The 21,279-nt window shown below is 37.1% G+C and overlaps 2 protein-coding genes across 3 annotated transcripts in view; both read right to left on the bottom strand.

The window, feature by feature from the left end:
* Positions 1-13,121, bottom strand: part of ARL5C (ARF like GTPase 5C) — a 33,480-nt gene extending 20,359 nt beyond the window's left edge. For both annotated transcript variants that reach the window (XM_026669649.2, XM_026669651.2), the window contains exon 1: positions 13,042-13,121. In XM_026669649.2, the coding sequence (XP_026525434.1) occupies positions 13,042-13,087 (46 nt within the window). In that variant the 5' untranslated portion in view covers positions 13,088-13,121. The remainder of the gene's footprint in view (positions 1-13,041) is intronic.
* Positions 13,122-17,946: 4,825 nt separating this feature from the next.
* On the bottom strand, positions 17,947-20,990 carry LOC113413385 (dickkopf-related protein 3-like). Its single transcript, XM_026669557.1, has 4 exons — positions 20,835-20,990; positions 19,776-19,953; positions 18,481-18,676; positions 17,947-18,001 (listed from the first exon to the last, which is right to left on the bottom strand). Exons 1-4 carry the CDS (start codon positions 20,988-20,990, stop codon positions 17,947-17,949), a joined length of 585 nt encoding a protein of 194 aa, XP_026525342.1.
* Between the last annotated feature and the right edge of the window lie 289 nt (positions 20,991-21,279).

Raw genomic sequence — 21,279 nt, 5'->3', positions numbered from 1 at the left:
TGAGGACTAGTCAAAAGTTACTCTTTTTTTTTCAGTGCCATTGCAACTTCAAACACTTATTAAACTGGAGTAAATGGAGGTTTACCTGTTTATAGGAGAAATCAAAATTTGAAAACTGAGAAATGGACTTGATTTAAACACAGTTCATAGGCCAGGACATTTGAATGATGTTTTTCCTCTCGGAGACACAGTTGTTTAAATTCATGTAAAGGTTCAGAAAAACTGTTTCAAATTGCAAGCTGCACATCACAACCCCTCCTTTTCTATGGTAGTCTAAGAATTCCATATATGGCAAAATAAGATAATGAGACTACCTTTTTGATTGGCAAGCAGCCGTTTCTTCTAAGAACAAGGCTGGCAACAACACTACACGAAACTTACTTACTTTGCAGACTAGGAAGGAAGCGCTACTTAAACATAAAGAAACAACACAATGGCATAATTTGTTCTCTCTAAATACAGACAAATCCCAATATAGTCTCAAAAAAATCCAGGTAGCAAGCATTGTTTCAAATTCCTTATATGGGCTCAAAGAATGTCTGTCTGTCTGATTAACTTATAATGTGATTTCTTCATTTTTGGCTTGTTCTATATGAATAATGTGTTGTAATTTCTAATGTGTAATTTATGACAGAAATATACAACCTTGTGGCTGATGAAAACTTTTGATGCAAATTATAATTTGTATCATGATACAAAAAGGAGAAATGATTAAAAATCCAGCTGCATTTCAAATATTGCAGTTAGATTAATTATATGTAATTTTAATTCAACGTTAAATATAATCATGCTGGATTTTCATCCAGTTCTATCTTCTGCTTTCTGAATTTCAGCCCTCTGCCTTGAGTAAGATAAAGACATTCATCTCTGCGGTAGAACCGAGTTTTTTAAAATGTGGCCCAAGGACCTTGGAGTTCCTCCAGTCTGCAAAATCAAAGTTATTTGCCCAACATTGAAAATATTTTTAAAAGTTTAAAACAATGTCACTCTTCTCGTTATAATTTTATTTGTTGAAAATATTTTTCATGAAAATATTTAATATCTAATGGATTTAATACTATTATTTTTACAGTATTCAATAAATATTCTATGAATGCATCAATTTAAATTTTTAATCCAGTATATACTGATAAATATAACCAGGACAAACAAAAGCTCTTTTGGGATCCTCCATAATTTTTAAAAGTGGGAAGGGATCCTGCTCTTAAAACATTTAAGGAATACTGCCTTACAATGATTTCATAGAATATAGAGTCATAGGGCTGGGAAGGAACCTCAGAGATCACCTAATCCAACCAAGCTAAAGGCACCAGTTTCATACCATCCCAGTCAATGGGTTGCCCAGTATTTTTTTGAAAACCTTTAGTGAGGGAGCACCCACAACCAATGTCCAAACACAACTTCTAACTGCTTACGTATTATATTTTATGGCATAAGATAAGCAATGTTGAGACTTAATGAATCTGCATTGTGAGTCTCCTCCCACTTGATCAAAAGTAAAGATTTCTATCCACCTATTCTATAGGTGCCAGGTTCATCGTTGTCAGTAGCCATGATAGTCTGGAGTTCTGGGAGTTAAAGCCTACACACTGGGAGTCTCACTTGTGGAAACCTAGTTTATTATCTAGACCAACTTGTGATATAAATAGCCATAGTTTTAAACTAGAAATAACATTCAAATTGAAATTGGAAGATTTGCTAATTTAAACAAACCATAATTAACGTTGATCAGTTTTGGCCCATTGTAAATGTAGAATTGGAGGCTTTCAAATCTCTCTTCTAGGCCCAATAGGAGGACAAGAAGAAAAACCTCAAAGTTGATTTTGTTTGTTCCCATTTGTGTACATTGGACTAAGTCACATCTTAGCTCGTATGAACATGTCAAAAAAGCAACAATAACAACGAAACATATCTGTGTGGTACTTAGCTAATTTTTAAGGATGATTATTTCTCTGTGGAAATCTGCCAAATTTCCGGCATTTTTATAGTATATGAATGTATAGGGAAATGTAGTGGTTTGGTGCTGTATTCCAGACTGACACGTAATGAGAAAATCTTGGAAGGAAGGAATGCCTACATAATGCTATGTTAAACATGCAAGCTTAGTCACATCAGAATCCACAAGGTATGGCATTTGGAATAGTCTGCTTATAGTTGAAGCCTGGTTTTTCATTCTGCATGCAGCAGTCAGAAGGGGCATTCAAGTGGACTACAGGTAGTCCTTGGGTTACAACAGTTCATTTAGTGACCATTCAAAGTTACCACAGCACTGAAAAAAGTGACTTATGACCATTTTTCACACATGACCATTGTTCTGAAACCCTTTTCCAATAAGACAAACAATAACCAAACAAGCAACCTTTTAATGAGTCTTACGAATCCCCGGTTAAAAGACTGCTGCAAACTAATTAACTTTTATAAACACAGACCTTGCCAAAACTGTACGAGACTGCCAAGAATCACAGATAAGAAATATTTCACAACACAAGAGTCTTCAAATACCAAATTAAGATACTGTAATGTCCAAAAACGTTTCAAAACGTCTTTGCTTCCTGCAAAGAACTTTCGCTTCAAAGCTTGCTTTTATCTTCTTGAAGGAGAGGCCATTACCTTGCAGCCTTACTCCCGAGTCTCCCGCGCTGTTGCAGCTGCTTTTTCCTGCGAACAATCCTGCATGCACGTATACTTGGCATAGGCTCCTCGGGAACCTCCTCATCGCTGCTGACAGCCCCCACAATCTCTGAAGATAGCAATCTACTCCCTAATGGTCCTGGCCCCTCATCTGAGTCCTCGCTCTCCTAAGCTGTCCGCACCTGCTGCCGGCTAACCACAACACCATGGCAGCATGAGCATTCCCATGGTCATGTGATTTACATTCGGATGCTTGACAACTAACATTTATGACGGTTGCATAATCCTATGGAAAGATCCCCTTTTGCGACCTTCTGACAAGTCAATGGGGAAACTAGATTCACTTAATAACCATATTACTAATTTAACAACTGCAACAATTCACTTAACATGGAAACATGGCAAGAACAGTCGTAAAATGGGGCAAAATTCCCTGAACAAATTTCTCACTGCACCATAAATTTTGGGCTCAATTGTGTACATAAGTTGAGGACTACCTGTATTGTCCCTACATATGGCACTTCAATCCTCTCCTCTCAGATTACTTCCCCTTTGGCTTTCTGAAAATCTTTCTATCTTAGGACATAGCCAGTTGTCCATATGATAGTTTTCTTCACCAGTCTCTATGTGACAGAAAACCACACTGGCAGAATGTGTAGGATTCCATAGCCAGGATCTGTTGAGGTGTATTGAGCTTCAGGGTTTAGTGATCCTGCACCAATCAGAAATCAGTTCATCTAAAAGCCCAAGCAATCCTTGCTCAATACCTCTGATGATGCACAGTTGCCGGCGAAATGTCAGAACAGCTGTAACCAGCAGGCCACAACCTTTCTGGCACTAGGGACCAGTTCAGTGGAAAGTGGTTTCTCTGTGGATCTGAGGGGGTTATATGTATTGACTGCATCCCATGGATGGGACTTTGCTTGTTTGCACAGACTGGTGGTTGCTAGCATGCTGTGGATCGGTGCTGATCCACGAATCAGAGTTAGGGACCTCTTACCTATACCATGGTCATTAAACCTGAAGCACAACATTGCCCAACATGCTAGCATAACACTTCCCAATCCCTCCACTGAATTAACGTGCCTGGTGTTGTCCTGACTGTTGTAATGCATGACAAAACAATGAAACCTATTGATGAAAACCCTTGAGCTTCATTTCCTTGCCCACCAAGCATCACTCTCTGGGGTCCTTTCTTTGGTTCCTCCCTCCCTCCCCTTCCTCCTCTCTTCTTCTTTCTCTCCCTCCCCAGTCTATAGCTACCACTCTTATTGGGAACCCAGACGTGTGATGCCATGCCTAGGGTACACAAATCTAAACAATGTGGCGTCTCGATGATACGGCATGCGATTTTGGAGGTCTAAGATCGCTGTCGATATCTTTGCTCCTGGACGGTCCAAACGGATCTAAACAGTCCCGAAGAGACAGTGAAAGTAAAGAGTGCATCCTGTCGATCCCAGGGATACCGCAAAGTCCGTGGTAGATCCAGGATTAGCTCTTTTTGCCAGCGGCAAAGAGGCAGCCATTAAAGCTGTTGAAGTTGGGACAGCTCCGAAACAAAAGAGAACGGTTTGGTGAGAACTTTTTCTTTATTTTAAGATTTGAAAGGACACCCTAAGGAAAAGAAAGAATCTGTAAAAGTTTTGACAGAAGTGACTAAGCGGCGATTTTAAACAGGAATGTCAAAGTGATTTTTTTTTCTTCTCATTGCTGGATTTTTTACACACGATCTTATATTTTGAAACTGGACTGGTTTTTTCTCTTTTATCTATTCTTTTTTCTCCTTTTTGATTTTATAATATTTTAGGCTAGAGACTCCCTTTTTGTTATTTTTTTAAAAAATATCTTTTTCTTTTCTTAATTAATTCTTATTATATTTTGCTTGGAAAAGGAGGGGGAAAGTGAAAGCAAAAGAAACTTTGTAACACTGCCAACTAGAGGCTTGGAAATATTCTATTTCTCTTTTGACCAGACAAAGCTGAGAAAGAACTGAGACTTCTTTTCAAGGACATTGCTATTTGATAAGACAGAGGGAAGAACATGGGTGCTCTTCTGGGTTTCTATCAACAGCTAGAGTCCGGTGTTGAAGCTTATAGGAAAAGAAAAGGTGATAAGACTCTGGAGAAGAGAGTTATAACAAGAGCCTTGGATAATTAAACAAAGCGCAGTGTGCTCTTTTTATTTTTTCTAAGCTGCGCTACGCCTCCCCATCAGTTTACTTTTTGTAATAGCTATTTGGATTTCTGGCCCTTTGGAACTTGTCTTTGTTTGTTTTTTCTTGTCTTTGGAAGTTAAATTTCTATGCTTGCTCTTTATTTTAAAGGAAAAGCTTTAGTATTAATGATTTTCTTCCTTTTCTTTTTAAGGGAGTAGTCTTTTTTTCCCCATCCCCCTCCCTGGTATTTTTGTTTTTCCATCTACCTTCCATATTGGCTTTTTTTCTTTTTTTGTTTATTTTTCTGGCCTTCTTTTTTTCTCTTATGCATCCTTTTATATTTGAGACCTGTTAATTGGATTAAGGTGTTGAAGAACCTGAAGAATTTTCCTTTCTCTTTTTAGCTTTTTATTTTTCACTTTTCCGCCTTTTTTAGGATTTTACAACTTTTTCTTTTTTGTGTGTGTTTATGGTCTTTTCCTTCATTTTTGAATTTTTACTGTTATCTAACCAATCGATTGGATTAAGGTATACAAGAACCTGAAGAATTTTTTTTTCTTTTTTTATTATTATTACTATTTGGCTTCTTTTTTCCTACTATTTTTATTTGGAATTGCAATTGGTTATTTCGCAATTGGATTAAGGTCTAGAAGAATCTGAAGATTTTGAATTGCTCGAAATGAGTAGGAAATTAACAGCCCCTGGTTCCTCAACTTCTGCTTCTTCCTCTCCACCATCTGGAGGACAACGTTCAATACAGACAATGTTATGGCACAGAAAAAGAACAAGAAAAAGTGACCCGGCAGGTGATTATGCAAGGAATTCAAAATATTCAAACAAGAACAGAGAACATTGAAAAGAGAACAGAGAACATCGAACAAAGAACAGGGAAAACCGATGAAAAGGTGGAGAACATCCAACAAATGATGATGAAGTACGATGAGAGATTCCAAAAAATTGAAGAAGATAAACAAAGAGACAAGAAGATTGGAGATATTGATAACAGATTAACTGTAGTTGAACAAGATAAAAGTGGTATGCTGAGATGGGAGATGGACAGATCAGAATTTTAGATTCCAAAACATAGAGGAAGAAAAGGGACAAAACCTAGCTGAGATAATGATAGAAATATTGGCTGAAGCTTTGGAAATAACTGAAGAGAAGATGATGGATGGAATAGATGAGGTCTATCGAGTCTTCACAAGATATGCAATGAGAAATAGCTTACCAAGAGAAGTTCATATCAGATTTACAAAGAAAGCCATTAAAACGCAAATATTGCAAGTGGCAAGAGAGAAAATATTGAAATACAAAGACAAGGAGATTGTGGTCTTGAAACAAGTACCCAGAAGAGTGAGAGAGATGAGAAGAGAATACCGGTTCCTGACCAAAATGCTACTTAAAAAAGAGGTGAATTATAGATGGCTGGTTCCAGAAGGTTTAATGTTCACATGGAAAGAACAGAGATATAGAATTGACTCAATTGAGAAAGCTGAATTATTTTACACAGAATTTTTTAGAGGGAAAGAGGAAGAGGCAGAAAAAGAAATTTCACTAATTGAATTCCAAGAGGACTGCCAAATGACGACTGAAAAAGAAGAAGGTGCAGGAGGTGGAAAGGAGGAAGCCAAAGAACAACGTGAACCAAGATCTACAAGAGCTGTTAAACCTAACTACAAAATAAAACCATGGAAGAGAAAAAATTGATTACAATTAATATAAATGGACTTAACTCAGCTGTTAAAAGAAGAAAAACCTTCCATAAATTAGAGAAATTAAAAATTTGATATAATCTGCCTACAAGAAGTACATATTAAAAAGCAATATGAACAATTGTTGATACAGCCAAAATTAGGGAAAATATTTACTTCTTTGACACAATGCAAGAAAAGAGGAGTGGTTTTATACATTAAAGATATTATCCCAGCGAAATTGATTTATACTGACGACGACGGAAGAATACTAATGGTGGAAATAATGGACAATAATACAAAAACACTCCTGATTGCAATCTATGCCCCGAATGACAATCAAGAAGAATTTTATAAAAAAATTACATATGAAAATAATTGAACTGGACTATGCTAATATAGTTATGATGGGAGATTTTAATGGAATTGTAGACAATAAACTGGACTATACAGCACAGAAAACAATAAAGCAAAACAGAAAGACCCTCCCTAAATCTTTTTTTAAAATGGTAGATGAAATAAACTTAAAAGATACACGGAGAGAAAGAAATGCTAAAACCAAACAATACACCTTCTACTCAAATAGACATTTATCATGGTCCAGAATAGATATGATATGGATGTCAACAGAATTGTTAACTAATATTCAAGAAATAAATATTGAAACAAGTACTTGGGCAGATCACAATCCAATGACAATTAAATGGAAAGGACACAGAAGAAGATGTAGATGGACGTTAAATAATACTATATTAAAGGAAAAAGACTTCACACAGTGGATGGAGAAAGAACTGGCTTTTTTCTTTAGAGAAAAGAAAAAAGAAGATACATCAATCCAGAACGTATGGGATACAATGAAGGCATATGCCAGAGGCTTGATAATAGACTATACAAGGAAAAGAAATACTATGAAAAGATTAGCCTCTAAGGCATTAGAGGATGAGTATAAAGGACTTGAAAAAGAGTTACAGAAAATGCCACAGAAAAAGGACATTAAGTTAAAAATGGATATAATCAAACATAAAATGGGTCTAATAGAAAAAGAACTAGCACAGAAATTTAGAGGTGCTAAACAGAACTACTTTGAAGATGCAAATAAACCAGGTAGATGGTTAGCATATAAATTGAGAAAGGAGAAAGAATCAAGGAAAATATTGCAATTAATAGATGACCAAGGCCAAGGTTGCTATGGTAGTAAAGAGAAGAAGGAAATTATTTGAGATTATTATGGGAAACTATACACACAAGAGAAAATTGATGAGGAAAGAGTTAAACAGTATTTACAGAATGCTAATCTACCCCAGATACTGAAAAAGATTAAAACAATGTTAGAAAGCAATATAACGATGATGGAGTTAACTGAAGCACTCAAGAAGCAAAATAATGGAAAGGCACCAGGCCCAGATGGACTTCCGGCAGAATTTTAGAAAATATTACAAGAATCGTTGAACCTTCCATTGCTAGAAGTTATGAATGAAGTTATGTTAAAGAAGAGGATACCTAAATCATGGTCAGAAGCTTATATTACACTTATTCCAAAAGAGGAGGCCAATCCATTACAAATCAAGAACTATAGACCTATTTCCTTACTATACACAGATTATAAAATTTTTGCTTCAATATTGGCAGAAAGACTTACAAAATACTTAAACAATTTTATCCATCCTGATCAAAATGGATTTCTGCCAACGAGACAAATTAAAGACAATATGAGAGTAATCTTGGACACTTTGGAATGCTACGAGGCACATCCTGAAAAACAAATGCCTTTGATATTTTTAGATGCACAGAAGGCATTTGATAATGTGAATTGGCGATTCATGTTATTACTGCTGGAACAGATGGGCTTTGCTAAAAAATTTATTCAAGTAATAGAAGCTATATATCATAAGCAAATGGCAAAGGTAATGATAGAGGGAGAACTGACAGACTCTATCGATATAAGAAAAGGAACAAGACAAGGGTGCCCACTATCACCTCTGTTGTTTGTGTTAACCTTGGAAGTGCTAAATAGAAATATTAGAGATGAAAAGAATATAAAAGGGATGAAAATTAAAAAAGAAGAATTTAAATTGCAAGCATTTGCAGATGATCTGGTTTTCATTTTAGAAGACCCACTAGAAACAGCATCAAAATTGATAGAAAAGATAGAGACATATGGAAAGGTGGCTGGCTTGAAAATAAATAAAGATAAGACAAAGATCTTGACAAAGAATATGTTATCAAGACAAAAGGAAGAACTGGCAGATCTATTGAAAATCCAGGTCACGAATAAGATCAAGTACTTGGGGATATATTTGACAGCAAGATGCAGTACACTAAAAGAGAATAATTATATCAAACTTAAGCAGAAGATAGCGCTAGATCTGGCAAAATTTACAACTGTCATTAATAGGGAGAATATCAACAATCAAGATGAATATATTACCCAGAATTTTATATTTGTTCCAAACAATTCCAATTAGGCATGGAAAAGATTACTTTGAAGATTTAAATAAAATGGTGTTGAAATATATATGGCAAGGTAAGAAAGCGAGAATAAAGTTAAAACTTTTGCAAGATGCTAGAATAAGAGGAGGATTTGGTTTGCCTAATTGGGAGTTGTACTATCAAGCTACAAATTTGATGTGGGTTAAGGAATGGATAACATTAAGAAATACTAGATTGTTGACATTAGAAGGACATGATCTGTTGTTGGGGTGCCATGCTTTTTTATGGTATAAAGGAATTAAAACACAGGGGTATGTTAGAAGATATTATATACGGGAGTCTCTGTGGTTAAACTGGGACAAGACTAAAAGGCAATGTTATTTGAAAATTCCAGTCTGGTTATCGACTATTGAAGAATTTTCTTATCCTATAATATACAAAAAGGAACAAACAGTTAGATATGGTGAAATATTGAATGAAAAGGGTGAACTTAAATCTATGCAAAAATTAGAGGAACAAGGTATAAAGATGAATTGGTTTTCATATGCGCAAATATATTCAAGGTATGATAAAGATTCTAAAACAGAAGGTTTCTATGATAAACTGACTGACAGATAAGATTTTGACAGGTATTGATGAAAAGGTGATTAAAAAATTGTATGGATATTTATTAGAAACTAAACTAGAAGAAGAACAAGTTAAAGAAACTATTATTGCTTGGGGGAAGAATTTTGGATATGGGATTGATCTAGAGAAATGGCAAAAACTGTGGTCTCAAAATTATAAAATGACAATGTCAACAGCATATAAAGAAAATTTGTATAAGATGTTTTACAGGTGGCATTTCCCCGACAAGAATAGCAAGAATGTTCAAGAATAAATCCGAAAAATGTTGGAAATGTCATCAGACACCTGGCTCATATTACCATATGTGGTGGACATGTGCGGATGCTAAAAAATATTGGACTAAAATCCACACGTGGTTGGAAAAAATGACAAAAAAGCATATAGATTTGAAATCAGAGATATTTTTATTGGGAATTTTACCTGAAATATATAGTAGACTTGAAATACCTGATTGTAAATGTATTAACAGCGGCTAGGATTGTATTTGCTAAAAACTGGAAAAATGAGAAAACACCATCACAGGAGGAGATCATTAAGAAAATATTGGAATGTGCTGAAATGAGTAGATTAACATTTGAAATTAGAGAACAAGATGATAAACAATTTTATAAAATTTGGGATCTATTCTATCAATGGTTAGACAATAAAATATAGTAATGAAATATGTAGATTCTTAGAAAATAATAAATAAAGATGTATTCTTTTCTTATTATATCTACAAAATGATTTTAGGATAGATTTGTGATGATAATGTGAACCGTTATAAAACAAATTAAGTAAAATATGATTATTTTGTAAAACATGAATGAATAAAAGTATAGTCAAATGATTAATAATGATATTAATGTATTTAATATTTGATTGAAAGTACGAGAGTATATACAATGTATGTACAATTGTAATTGAAGACTACGAAATGGAAGCACAAAACAATTTGTAAACCAACCGGCACACTGTATGTATATATATGGAAGATGGCTTGATGTTTTTATGTTTTGTTTGTGTATGTTTGTTTTAAAAACCAATAAAATTTAAAAAAAAAAATCTAAACAATGTGGTTCAGACTGCAACATTTCTTCCCCAAACCCCAAAAACTTTAACCTTAGACTGTCTACTATTGTTCTCACCCCTTTCCTAAGAGGTCTGTAGGGGGAGTGCATAAGCGCACCAATGTGCCTACTGTCCCTGTCCCATTGTTTTTTTTTATTTTTATTTTTTATTTTTCTTAGATGTATACATGTATTCATAACTATGTTTTTACTTATACCTATTATCTTGCAAGCAATTGACAAAAATCAATCAATCAATCAATCAATCAAAATATAGAAAACTCTTAAGTCTAGCCTGGCACCTAGTGTTTGCAGTCTATCCTGTGAATTTTGGTATGTTGAAAGCCTAGGGCAAAGAGCAAAGGGGAGTGTGGCAGGGCCCTCATATACTGGCAGCTTTCACTGTATTTACTTCTTATCATGAAAATATGATTGAGAACCAATGCTGAAGCTATCTACATGTCTGCATGTTCAAATGTACATACTGTATTCATGTGAGTTTCTTCCAAGACCAAGAAAGAAACCCCTAATATATATTTCAGCAATGTTTAGGAAATATATATTAGGGATTCCTTTCTTGGTCTTGGAGTTTTGCCTCTAGAAAGGAAGAAACTCACATAAATATAGTATATATATATATATATATTTGAACATGCAGACATGTACATAGACATAGCATTGGTTCTCAATCGTGCCTATATATAAGCATCTTCTGAACATGCAGGCTGAAGAGCAAAAGTTAATCCAAAACTGACAATAAACTAGGAGGCTGCATACCCATAGGTCTTCGTAGTTCCAGGCTTTAAGGAATGTAAAGCATTTTGCTTAGAAAAGGGCGGGGGGGGGGGGGGCAGGCCATGCCAACATATAAGAGTTAGAACAAAGGATGGAAACTATGCTTTCAGCCAAACATTTGCCTAAGCAAACAAACCACGCCAAAGGCAGAAGTTTCCACGTAAACACCCCCAATAATCCCACCCACTCAAAAACTTTTGAAATTCCCAGACTCCCAGAGTACAATGGAAGGGGCAAATTTTGACCAACTTATAGAAAATATTTGGCTTGACCAAATTGTTACTGTCTCAGATCCCAGTGTATAGTAGAAACTGGAAATAAAAAATGTGCCACCCATAAGGATTTGCTGTATCTCTTAGCTGATTCTTTTAAATATAGCAGTTTAAGCTTTGTGCCCACTTTAATTTCCTTTGTGCCCACTTTAATTTCCTCTGTTTTTAACATTTTGTTCTCATAACCTAACTCCTCCATCACTCTCCCATTCCTAAGTACATACATCCCCTCTCATTCATTTGTTCTCACGTCCAAGCACATGCCACTTGCCACAAGAAGCCCTTTAGCCTCAGATATCCAGGCATGGATCTTTTGTCTTTATTAGCACTCCCTGAAATAACTAACAATGATAGTTCACTTCACCAAGCAAGTGCACGCAGAAGATACTTTTCAGACTGATTTTTATATCATCCTTGATGCTCTATAAAAATGCAAGATCATTAAAAATTAAAACACAAATACGTTACAGACTCTGTAGTAAAAGAAGCATTAGAATTTACAATTGCTTTAGTCCTTTCCAAAAAATACTTTCATGAACAGTCAATCATTTTATTTTCCTCACTGTTTCAGTTCTGCTCAACACACATCATCTCTCTTCCCTGTCATTCTAAGGCACACATGCACTCAAATGCTACAGTTACAGGCTGAGTGCTCACACAACTACAAATTCTGGTTAGCTGCACAAAAGCTCCCTTCCTTCACCAGCTACTAGTTGATATGCTGAAACGGTCATGGCTCCACACCCCAAATTTAACCCTCCAACATGGTATTAAAGTTCCTGAAGGAAAAAGGAAACTAAAAGGGTGAACAAAAAAAAAGGAAAATAGAAACAGAAAAATAATAGGGAAAAATTGGAAGTGAAATCACAAAAAGCAAAGAAAGAACAATTCCAAATAGAACAATAAAAGAAATAAGGGGGCAGGGAAAGTAGAAAATAGTTAACTTTAGAAACACAAGAGTGAACAAAAAAGAAAAAAAGAAGTAAAAAGAGAGAAAGAAAAATGAAAATGAAAAAAAAAAGGTTGGGAATCACATGAAAATGCTGCGGGGGCAAAGTGAAAGGAAGAAAATGAAGAAAAAAGAATGAAAAAGGGAATCGCATATGAAAAGAAAGACAATAAATAAATTTTAAAAAATGAGAGACAATAAGAAACAAAAGAAATGAGAGACTAGGGTGCAGTGCGTGAAAGCAGGGTCCGTGCAAAATTAGAAACAAAAGTAAAACTGGGATTTAAAAAGAAAGGAATAGAGGAGAGAAAAGTAGGGGAAAGTTGGTGGACAACAACCTAACAGGTAAACACGATCTGATTGACATCCACACTTAGCACTCCGGGAATTGTGTCATAAAAGGGGAGGAAATGCGGGCGCGCTGCGCTGAAAGACATCTTACCGCGACTTCCAAAAATATTCAGGAGTTTAACAAAAAACTGACCCATCCCGAGCTCCACAGCTTCAAAAGCAAACGCTTTCGCCCCCGCCCCTCTATATAGACGCCGCAGGTGCCGCGTCAGAATTAAGACCACCCCCCCGCCGAGCTCCTCCCTCTTCATTGGAAAACTCTCTCGAAGGGGACGAGAGGGACTCCGCGGAACCCTTGGGTGACGTCAGAATGCGTGGTGGAAACAAGGGATAGAAATGAGGCAGGAAGGCGTGGGGACAAAGACTGGGGCTGCAGGCTGAACTTCTCTTCCTCCAAGGAACTCCGGAGGAGCTCTGTGTGAAAGGGGCGGAGGGAGATAAACGGGGTGCTTGGCATTGTGCTGTCTGGCTTGGGAGCTGGGTGTGGAGCTGACGGTATTTGAGGCGTGGGTGAATGGTCAGGCAGGGCTGCTTTAGGGGTGTTGGAGCAGCTTTTGAGGCTAGTTTTAGAGTGGACAGTTGCCACTGGAGATCTTCTCTGTGACCAGATCCTGATTCGTGTTAGGCTTTAAAGATGAAAATCAGCACCTTCATTTGCAGCCAGAAGCAAACTGGCAAGGAGAACAGCTCTCAAAGTAGAGGTATTTTGCACGGAAGAACTTTGACACTCCCATCACAGGTCTGCATTCTGAACGAATTGACTAATTCAAGGCCAGTCCTATGTACAGCAAGTTGCAACAATCCAAATGGGGTTGGGGTGGCGATTAAGCCTCTAGAAGCTGTAAGGACGTCCTTGCAGTCCTAGGATTGTGGGGGCCCAGATGTAATTGTGCAAAATGCTTCTTAGGCATGGGTGCCATCTGAACCTGGAGCAGAAACTGTGAATCTCTAGGAGGACTTCCTCTCTGGGGCCAATTTGACTTGAGCTGCTGGAGAAACTAGGAGCCCCGTTTCCACAGAGGCATTGCACCGAGGGGTTTCTTGCAAATTTTGCTATACTGCTTTAAGGATACTAGACCAGTTATTGAACATGTATGTAATTTGTCAGAACTGCAAGACCTGCCTTTGAAAAAAATAAATATGACTCCTGATCCATTTAAACTGGGAAAATGAGGCAGTGCCAATTTTGCCCCAGGTTAGTGCATTACAGTTTTCAGCAGGACATATAAATTTCAATATTTGGGAGCTGGGGAAAAATTGATAAGAGCTCTGCCAGTTTAACTCCCCTAGGCGATTGGAAGACTAGTAAACCTGTCAATTAATCCTTTACAAGATGAATACAGTAAAGCTTTGTCCAAAAACACTGTAGGGTTAGGGTTTGAGGTGGAGGGAACTTTCTCAATGGCACATATGACTTCCCTCTTACTTCATCCCATAATCCATGTCTGCCTCACTGACTTGTCAACTGTTTTTTACCTAGATGTGTAAGTCTTCTGGGAGATCAGTAAGCCATATTTAGAAATGGCCTGTGTGTTAGTTATCAATGTGAAGCACCTTTGCTCCAGCAACCTGTCACTCGGTCACCTTAGAACAAGGATCTTCAAACATGGCAAGTTTAAGACTTGTGGACTTCAACTCCCACAATTCCTGAGCTAACATGACTGGAGGAAGAATTCTGGGAGTTGAAGTCCATATGTCTGAAAGCTGTCAAGTTTGAAGGCCCCTGCCTTTAGAAGATGGATAAAGTCTTGGTCCCATGCATTCATTCACACTTGCCTAAGTCTGCAGTATCTCACAGCACTTCAAGGCCCATTGGTGATTATTTGTTCTCCATGTGGTGATTTAGGATGAGAGGGAAAACAAAGCCACAGGAACCTAGTTGTTGCTTAAATTTTCCCACAGTAAATTGGTAAGGATAGATTCACTTGTAAGCCTAGTTACTGAGGCAAATTGTATCTTGGCTATCAGGGAAGTGCAAATTAGGCTTGCACATCTTTCTTCTGACTCAAAAACCAGAGGAAGAGACATTAACATGTCTATGTGAAAAAGCCCTAATCATCAAGGTAGCCAGCTTATGGTTCGATGCTTTCCAGCCTGGATCCAGGCAATAGGGCTATTTCAATAAAGCATGGTTAAATAAGCTATAGGCCAGGGTGTTGAGTGTGCCCAGTGGGGATTTAAATGCTTAGGGCTCCAGTCAAGGATTTGTGAAATGTCTCTGAGGAAAAATAGATTTAAAGATTGCTGAGTGCATTAGCAAGAGGGCTTCATCCAAGAATCTTTTCCTACCTTAATCTATTGTATTACTTCTTCCCCTGCAATTGTTTCTCTTAAAGCAAAAGCGGGGAGGGAGAGGCAGGAAAGTGGGGCGATGTAACACTTCCTCTCAATAATGTAGCAGGAAGTATATTGGCCCTTTCTCAGTGTTTTATGACCACCTTCACCAGTCTAATACAACTTTGAGGAGGGCTATTTAAAGTAGGGGAGTGACCTAAATGATCTACAAACCATCATTCCATTCCCTGTAATCCAGTGGAGAAATCTAATTGCAGATGTCCTAGACAGACTAGTTTGTTTAACCATGGTCCCTCAAATGGTTATGTTCATACAACCCACATATATTGATTTAAATCCAAGTTGCAAAATATAAAGACCTTGTCCTTGAAAGAAACATAACTTTTATTTTCCAAAAGTTACATAGGAGTTTTTAAAACCTGAAAAGATCAAATTATTTTGATTTGGCTATCTTAGACTTAGTTAATTCTATTGATTATTTTTCTTGTAGACCGATTTTTAAAGAATGAGAGGGATTAGTTTACCGTGCAAGATTGCTATTCAGTGGACATGCATGGTTGAAATCCTGGATTTGAATCTCATTGCTTTTTTGTTCCTGATGCTCTTGAAATATAATTTCCAGCAAAGAGTTTTTTGCTGTCTGGTCAAATGTTTTGCAGTGAGGAGATAGATACATTTTTTCAGAAAATTGAACATTATTGAAAAGTAATATATCTTGGGGTGGAAGCCCTATTATCCTGCTTAAATCATCCTATCATTTCAGCCTACTACTTAGAATCTGAGCTTTTAAAATTGAGAAATGGTATCTCTTGATTGACTCATGTTTGTGAAGGGAGTTAACAATGTTATTTGTAGTATGCAAAATGTTTATTTTTGGAGTAGAAACAGGCTCCTTCAGTACATGAGAAATTAAATTTCTTAAAATGAGAATGTGACACCTGGACTTGAACCAGAGATCTCTTGATCAGGAGTCAAATGCTTTACTGCTGAGCTATATAGCCTCAGCTTTTTGATTTTGTTGTTGCTGGCATCTTTGTGGTGTTGGAAGAAATTTCCTGAGTTCATTTCCCTGCTGAGAAGTAGTCACCAATGCTGAGAAGAAATAAGCAAGAAAGCCAGAAAAGAGATCCTTTAATTGAGGAAGGCAATAAAAATAGCATCTCAAGCAAGCTGATTGGCATGATAAGTTTATTGATTTTTATACCCATTTTCTCTTTGAAGTTTGTGTGGTTTGAAGAGATTTTGTGTGTGCTTTTCGTTAAGGTGATTGCTCTGAGTTCTTAATGGGTTTATCTTGTTCCTAGGACTTTATCTTTCTTATCCTTCTAATTCAGCTAGGAAAAGGGGAGTTCCAGGTGAGTTATTTTAATTGGTTTGAGTCTTTCAGGATCTACCTCATAGTCTAGTGTTGTTGTTTTTTGTTATTCCTCGTACTAGCCTTTGACAGTGGCCCAGATTTTTAGTTTACTTTGTTATTTCTATTAAGGCTTCTATTAATGGCTTTTGGCAGCACCCCAGATTTTCAAACAGCTTGAGCTGGGATTTTTGCTTAGGCTTTCTTAAAGGCTGGCACTGTTTTCTGAGATTTCTGGTGCTGTGAGGTTTCTAGCACTGTCCTTTTTTGGGGTGCACTTCATTATATTGAAGTAGAAGATTTTTCTGTAAATTATCTTAGTTTTTTATGTGAAGTAAGAATGTTCTTCTCTAAAAGGAATGACTGAACAAGTGTTTCCTTTATTTTGTTTTCAAGTTACTAAGTCTTAAGAATGGTTATTCATATTTTAAAATAATAAATTGTATCCTCTCCAGATACTACAAACTTTAACTCCTGTAATAAAAAGCCACATTAGTTGGACTTTATTGGTAATCCAAGAAATAGGAATTCAACAGTTTGAAAGAGAGCTATTTAAAACAACACACAAAAACTTATGATGATAAAATATCACTCAAATGAAAGATAGTGTATCCAATAGATTAAAAATCACCGTGTATCCTCTTAAATATAGGTCATTTTCATGGAAAGGAAGGTATATGGAGGTTGATATATAAATGGTGGTGGTGGAAGATCTGCTTATTATGAATTGTATCTGCATATCTAGTGAGTACTGCTATCCAAGCCAGGGTTAACTGATCTTTTTGCTCTCCAAAAAAAAAAATGCAGGAAGCCTTAATATGGTAGTGTAGTCCAGTGTTTTTCAACCTTGGCAGCTTGAAGATGTGTGATCTTCAACTCCCAAAATTCCCCAGCCAGCCAGCCATGCAGGGGTGGGCAACCCACAGCCAATAGGTTATGCACTCCTCCAGATATTATTAGTGGTATCACTGATTTTCAGAGGTATAATGTTTGCAGTATTGTTTGATGAATAAAATAAAAGGCACGTGCATATATGCACACACACATGCACATGCAGACACACACACACACACACACACACACACACACAGAACCAGATAATAGTGTGTCTTTAGATATTCTCTTGGAGACCTATTCACATATTAAAAAAAACAGTCCTTGATCCCCCAAAAAATTGTTGACATCAATCCATTTATTATTTTAAGAGTAGCTCCATCTTTTAATGAATTACACATCTCAGATGTTTATTCACAAATGTACAATCAAAATAGATGGTAGACAACTCTATGTACAAATACTATTTACAAGGAATAATATAGCTATTTCAAAAACACTGTTTCATATTGTCTATTTTTTTTGGCATCTCCAGTCATCTTTTTTCACCTCGTACTCAAATGGTTTCCTGCAAAAAGAGAAAAAGAGGAATAAGATTTTAACTAATACAGTATGGACAAACTTGTGCTTGCCATTGGTTTTAGATTTCATTTCCCATCATCCCTTGCCTTGGTGCTAGGTGGGGAAGTTGTTCTGCAGTTGCTCATCCTTGTTTGAATGCTGCATGCCAATAAGTTGTGTTAAAGGGAAGTATGTGGGCAGTGGATATTGGGGTACAAAGGTTTTTGTGGTGGCCTATTGCAAGAGCCTAGAACTCTCACACCAATAATCTTTGTTGCATTAATGCAGCCTCACACTCTCCTTCCAAGAATCTTGATACACCCAAAATCAGCTGCATTGCAATTGCTATGAGATTTGTTTCCACTGCTAGCAATCTCAGGCTGCATCAAGATTTCTGGAAGAAGGTAAAGGTAACCTCCTAGCATGCAGCCAAAATGGCAGTTTACCCATTGCTGGCAATCTCTTCCCGGGTGGCACAATACTCACTCTCTCTTGGGCTGCATCCGTCTGCATACGAGTCCTTCTAAACAGGGGCACACCTGGTTCATGCTGAATGCAATCCCTCCTTGGGGGACATGGCACATCTCATCTAAAAGCAACCTTTTCTTGCAAACCATTTCCCCATGGATACGGGCACAGCAGGAGCCTGGAGAGCAGTCTTCATTGTGATGACAGCGGGCACCTACAAGGAGCAGGCAAGATAGCATAAATGTGGGGACCCAGCTGAGCCTGAACCGGGGCAGGGGAGAGAGAAAAGGATTTTGAAACCATTATAAATTCATTGAAGTTGACTTCAGCAATGGTTTCAAACTAAAACTAGTTTAAATATTGGCATAATTTAGGCATGGATAAAATATTACTTAAAGTGAAAACTAAAGAGTATAAGAATTTTCTTGGTCAAGTTAAGTTTCTCATCAGAAAATGGAACAAACCTTCACACGTTACCTCAAGCATTTTTCCACTGGTATTTGGAAGCTTGTAAAATATGAGAATCTCCCTTCCTAAATTAAGTTTAGCATGAATTCCAACCTCTGGAGAAAATAATAGACAAATCATACATCCAACCCTATTTCATTAATGTTTGTGGTTTGATAATATATATATTCATGGGCACAGGATAAGAATCAAAATAAGAGGCCTGCTTAGCACCTCAAATAATAAAAAAGATATATTTAGATCAGTCCCCTCTAACCTGATGTCTATGACTGCTGGGCATGGTAGATTAAGGAAGACTGCATAAAAGAAAATAAAAAGGCAAAGTCTGAACAATTAGGTAGTCCTTAAGGAGCATCTTGATTACAGTGGCATGGACAGAATTTATCAGATAAAGTACTTTCTGAAGGGGTGAAAAAACAGTCTGAAAGCCTAATCCAATACTGTATTGTGCAATAATTTGTCTAAATATAATTTACTGAAATAAATACAAGCTCAGCTGGCCCATCTACTAATGCATAAACAGGTAGACTATATGATGGCTGATTAACCCCCAGTGCTTATTAGCACTAGGGCAGAAGTCTATAAGCAGACTGTCGGAAAAAGAAAAGCAAACTGATCTGAAAAGCAAGCTGACCTTTAAAATTTGTGAAAAGGGGGACTTGGGAACAATAGCCCCAATACTTCTGGAAAGTTCCAGGTCAGGAAATGTTTAAAAAAAACAGGATGGTTTTCAGAATAGCATTCTTACCATCTGCAGTGACAAGCTATTCATTACATACATTTTTTGCCTAGGTTCTTTAGACTTCCTTTACCTCTGATGAATAGTTCACCCCTCTATAGTTTACCTTCGTGACCCTTAGGTGCAGTCGGCAGGCATTTCCCAAACATACAAGTCAGATTGCTGGCACAGTGGGTATCGTGGCGACAGTATTCTCCTTCTTGCTTAAGTGGCCTGCAAATCTCAAAGTGGAGGTCACAGAAGAACCCCAGTGGACAATCAGTTTCAGGACTGCACACATTTGACTATGTACAAAAGGGAAGGAGAAAAATATTCAGTTAGGTGCCCCACTAATATGGAACTGCTACACTTTAGAATCAGTTTCATACTCATAAATGATTGGGACAGGAAATATTATTCGGTAAAGAGGCCAAAGCTAATCACCAAAAATGTTCACATTGGGGAAATCTGTCATATTTTTTGTCATAACTGGTTTCAGTTCAAATACTTCTTAGAACAAACACTTAGATTAATACTGTCAAATAAAATCCAAAATTACTTTATATAAAGGCCTCCAATTAGGTAATGATGGCTGGGATTTGAAGTAACAAATTATGAAAAACCAGAGCAAATTCAATTAAAATAATTTTTTGGTTAAAAAAGCAGTAATTATCTAGATTCCAACACCATGCTAAACCACAAATCATGTTTTACAAGTCCTAATACCCAAGTACATGTTTAGCAAGTGCATGAATCAAGTCTTATTTCCTATAAAAACAAAGGTTGGTTCCTGAGGAGAGAAAACAATTGGATTATAACTCTGTTGGGACTATAGAGTTATAAAACATGTGGAAGCTTTTGAGAACTCCAGATATATTCCTTAGACTAAGTGGCACAAAAGCAGGAACTTGAGCAGCCCTTCCTAGCTTGATATCTTAGTGCAATGTTTCTAGGTCTCATGCTAGCTGAGAAATTCTGGGAGTTAAAACCCACCCATCTGAAAATTGCTGTGATTGACAAACAATGGATTGGATTATAATCCATACCATTTCCTTACTAGCGTTACCAATAGCCCTGGAAGGAAGGAATCTGGTGGAAGACATAAAATGCAATGCTTCTTCAGGACATGAAACTGGAAAATATTTTTCTAAACATTGAGCAGGATGAGATGCAGGTTTTTACTTACCATTAGCTCTAGGCTGGATGAAGGTCCAGGGTCTGTAAGAGATGCTAGTTCATTGACACTGTGACCAGGCAAAGTATATATCCAGGCCCATATGTAGCTGTGTGCTGTGGGCAAGAAGCAGAGAAAAGCAAGGAGGCAAAACTGATTTTTCATCATTATAGCAGCCTTGGTTAAAGCAGTCAACAAGGATGGAGATACTCTCAAGCAAACCTGGGAAAGTTTATATAGCCTATCCTATCTCAACCCCTGCTGTTAAAGCTGTTTGCCAATCTAATGGGTAGGAGGAGGAGGTGGTGGTAATCAGGAGTAAGGAGCTTAGCATAATGACTTAGGGGGTGCCACTTCAGGAGCAAAGAAAACCCATGGCTCCCTGGGGGAAAGGCAATACTTTCTATCTCCACTTTGGAAACTGCTCCGCCAGCAGCATTAAATGTGGAATAAAGAG

Source organism: Notechis scutatus, chromosome Z (genome assembly GCF_049901735.1).
Source record: "Notechis scutatus isolate UNSWTSFEM ecotype Mainland chromosome Z, rNotScu1.2, whole genome shotgun sequence".
NCBI lineage: Eukaryota > Metazoa > Chordata > Lepidosauria > Squamata > Elapidae > Notechis > Notechis scutatus.
Note: the sequence above shows the minus strand (reverse complement) of the source record. Positions and strands in the feature narration are given on the sequence as shown.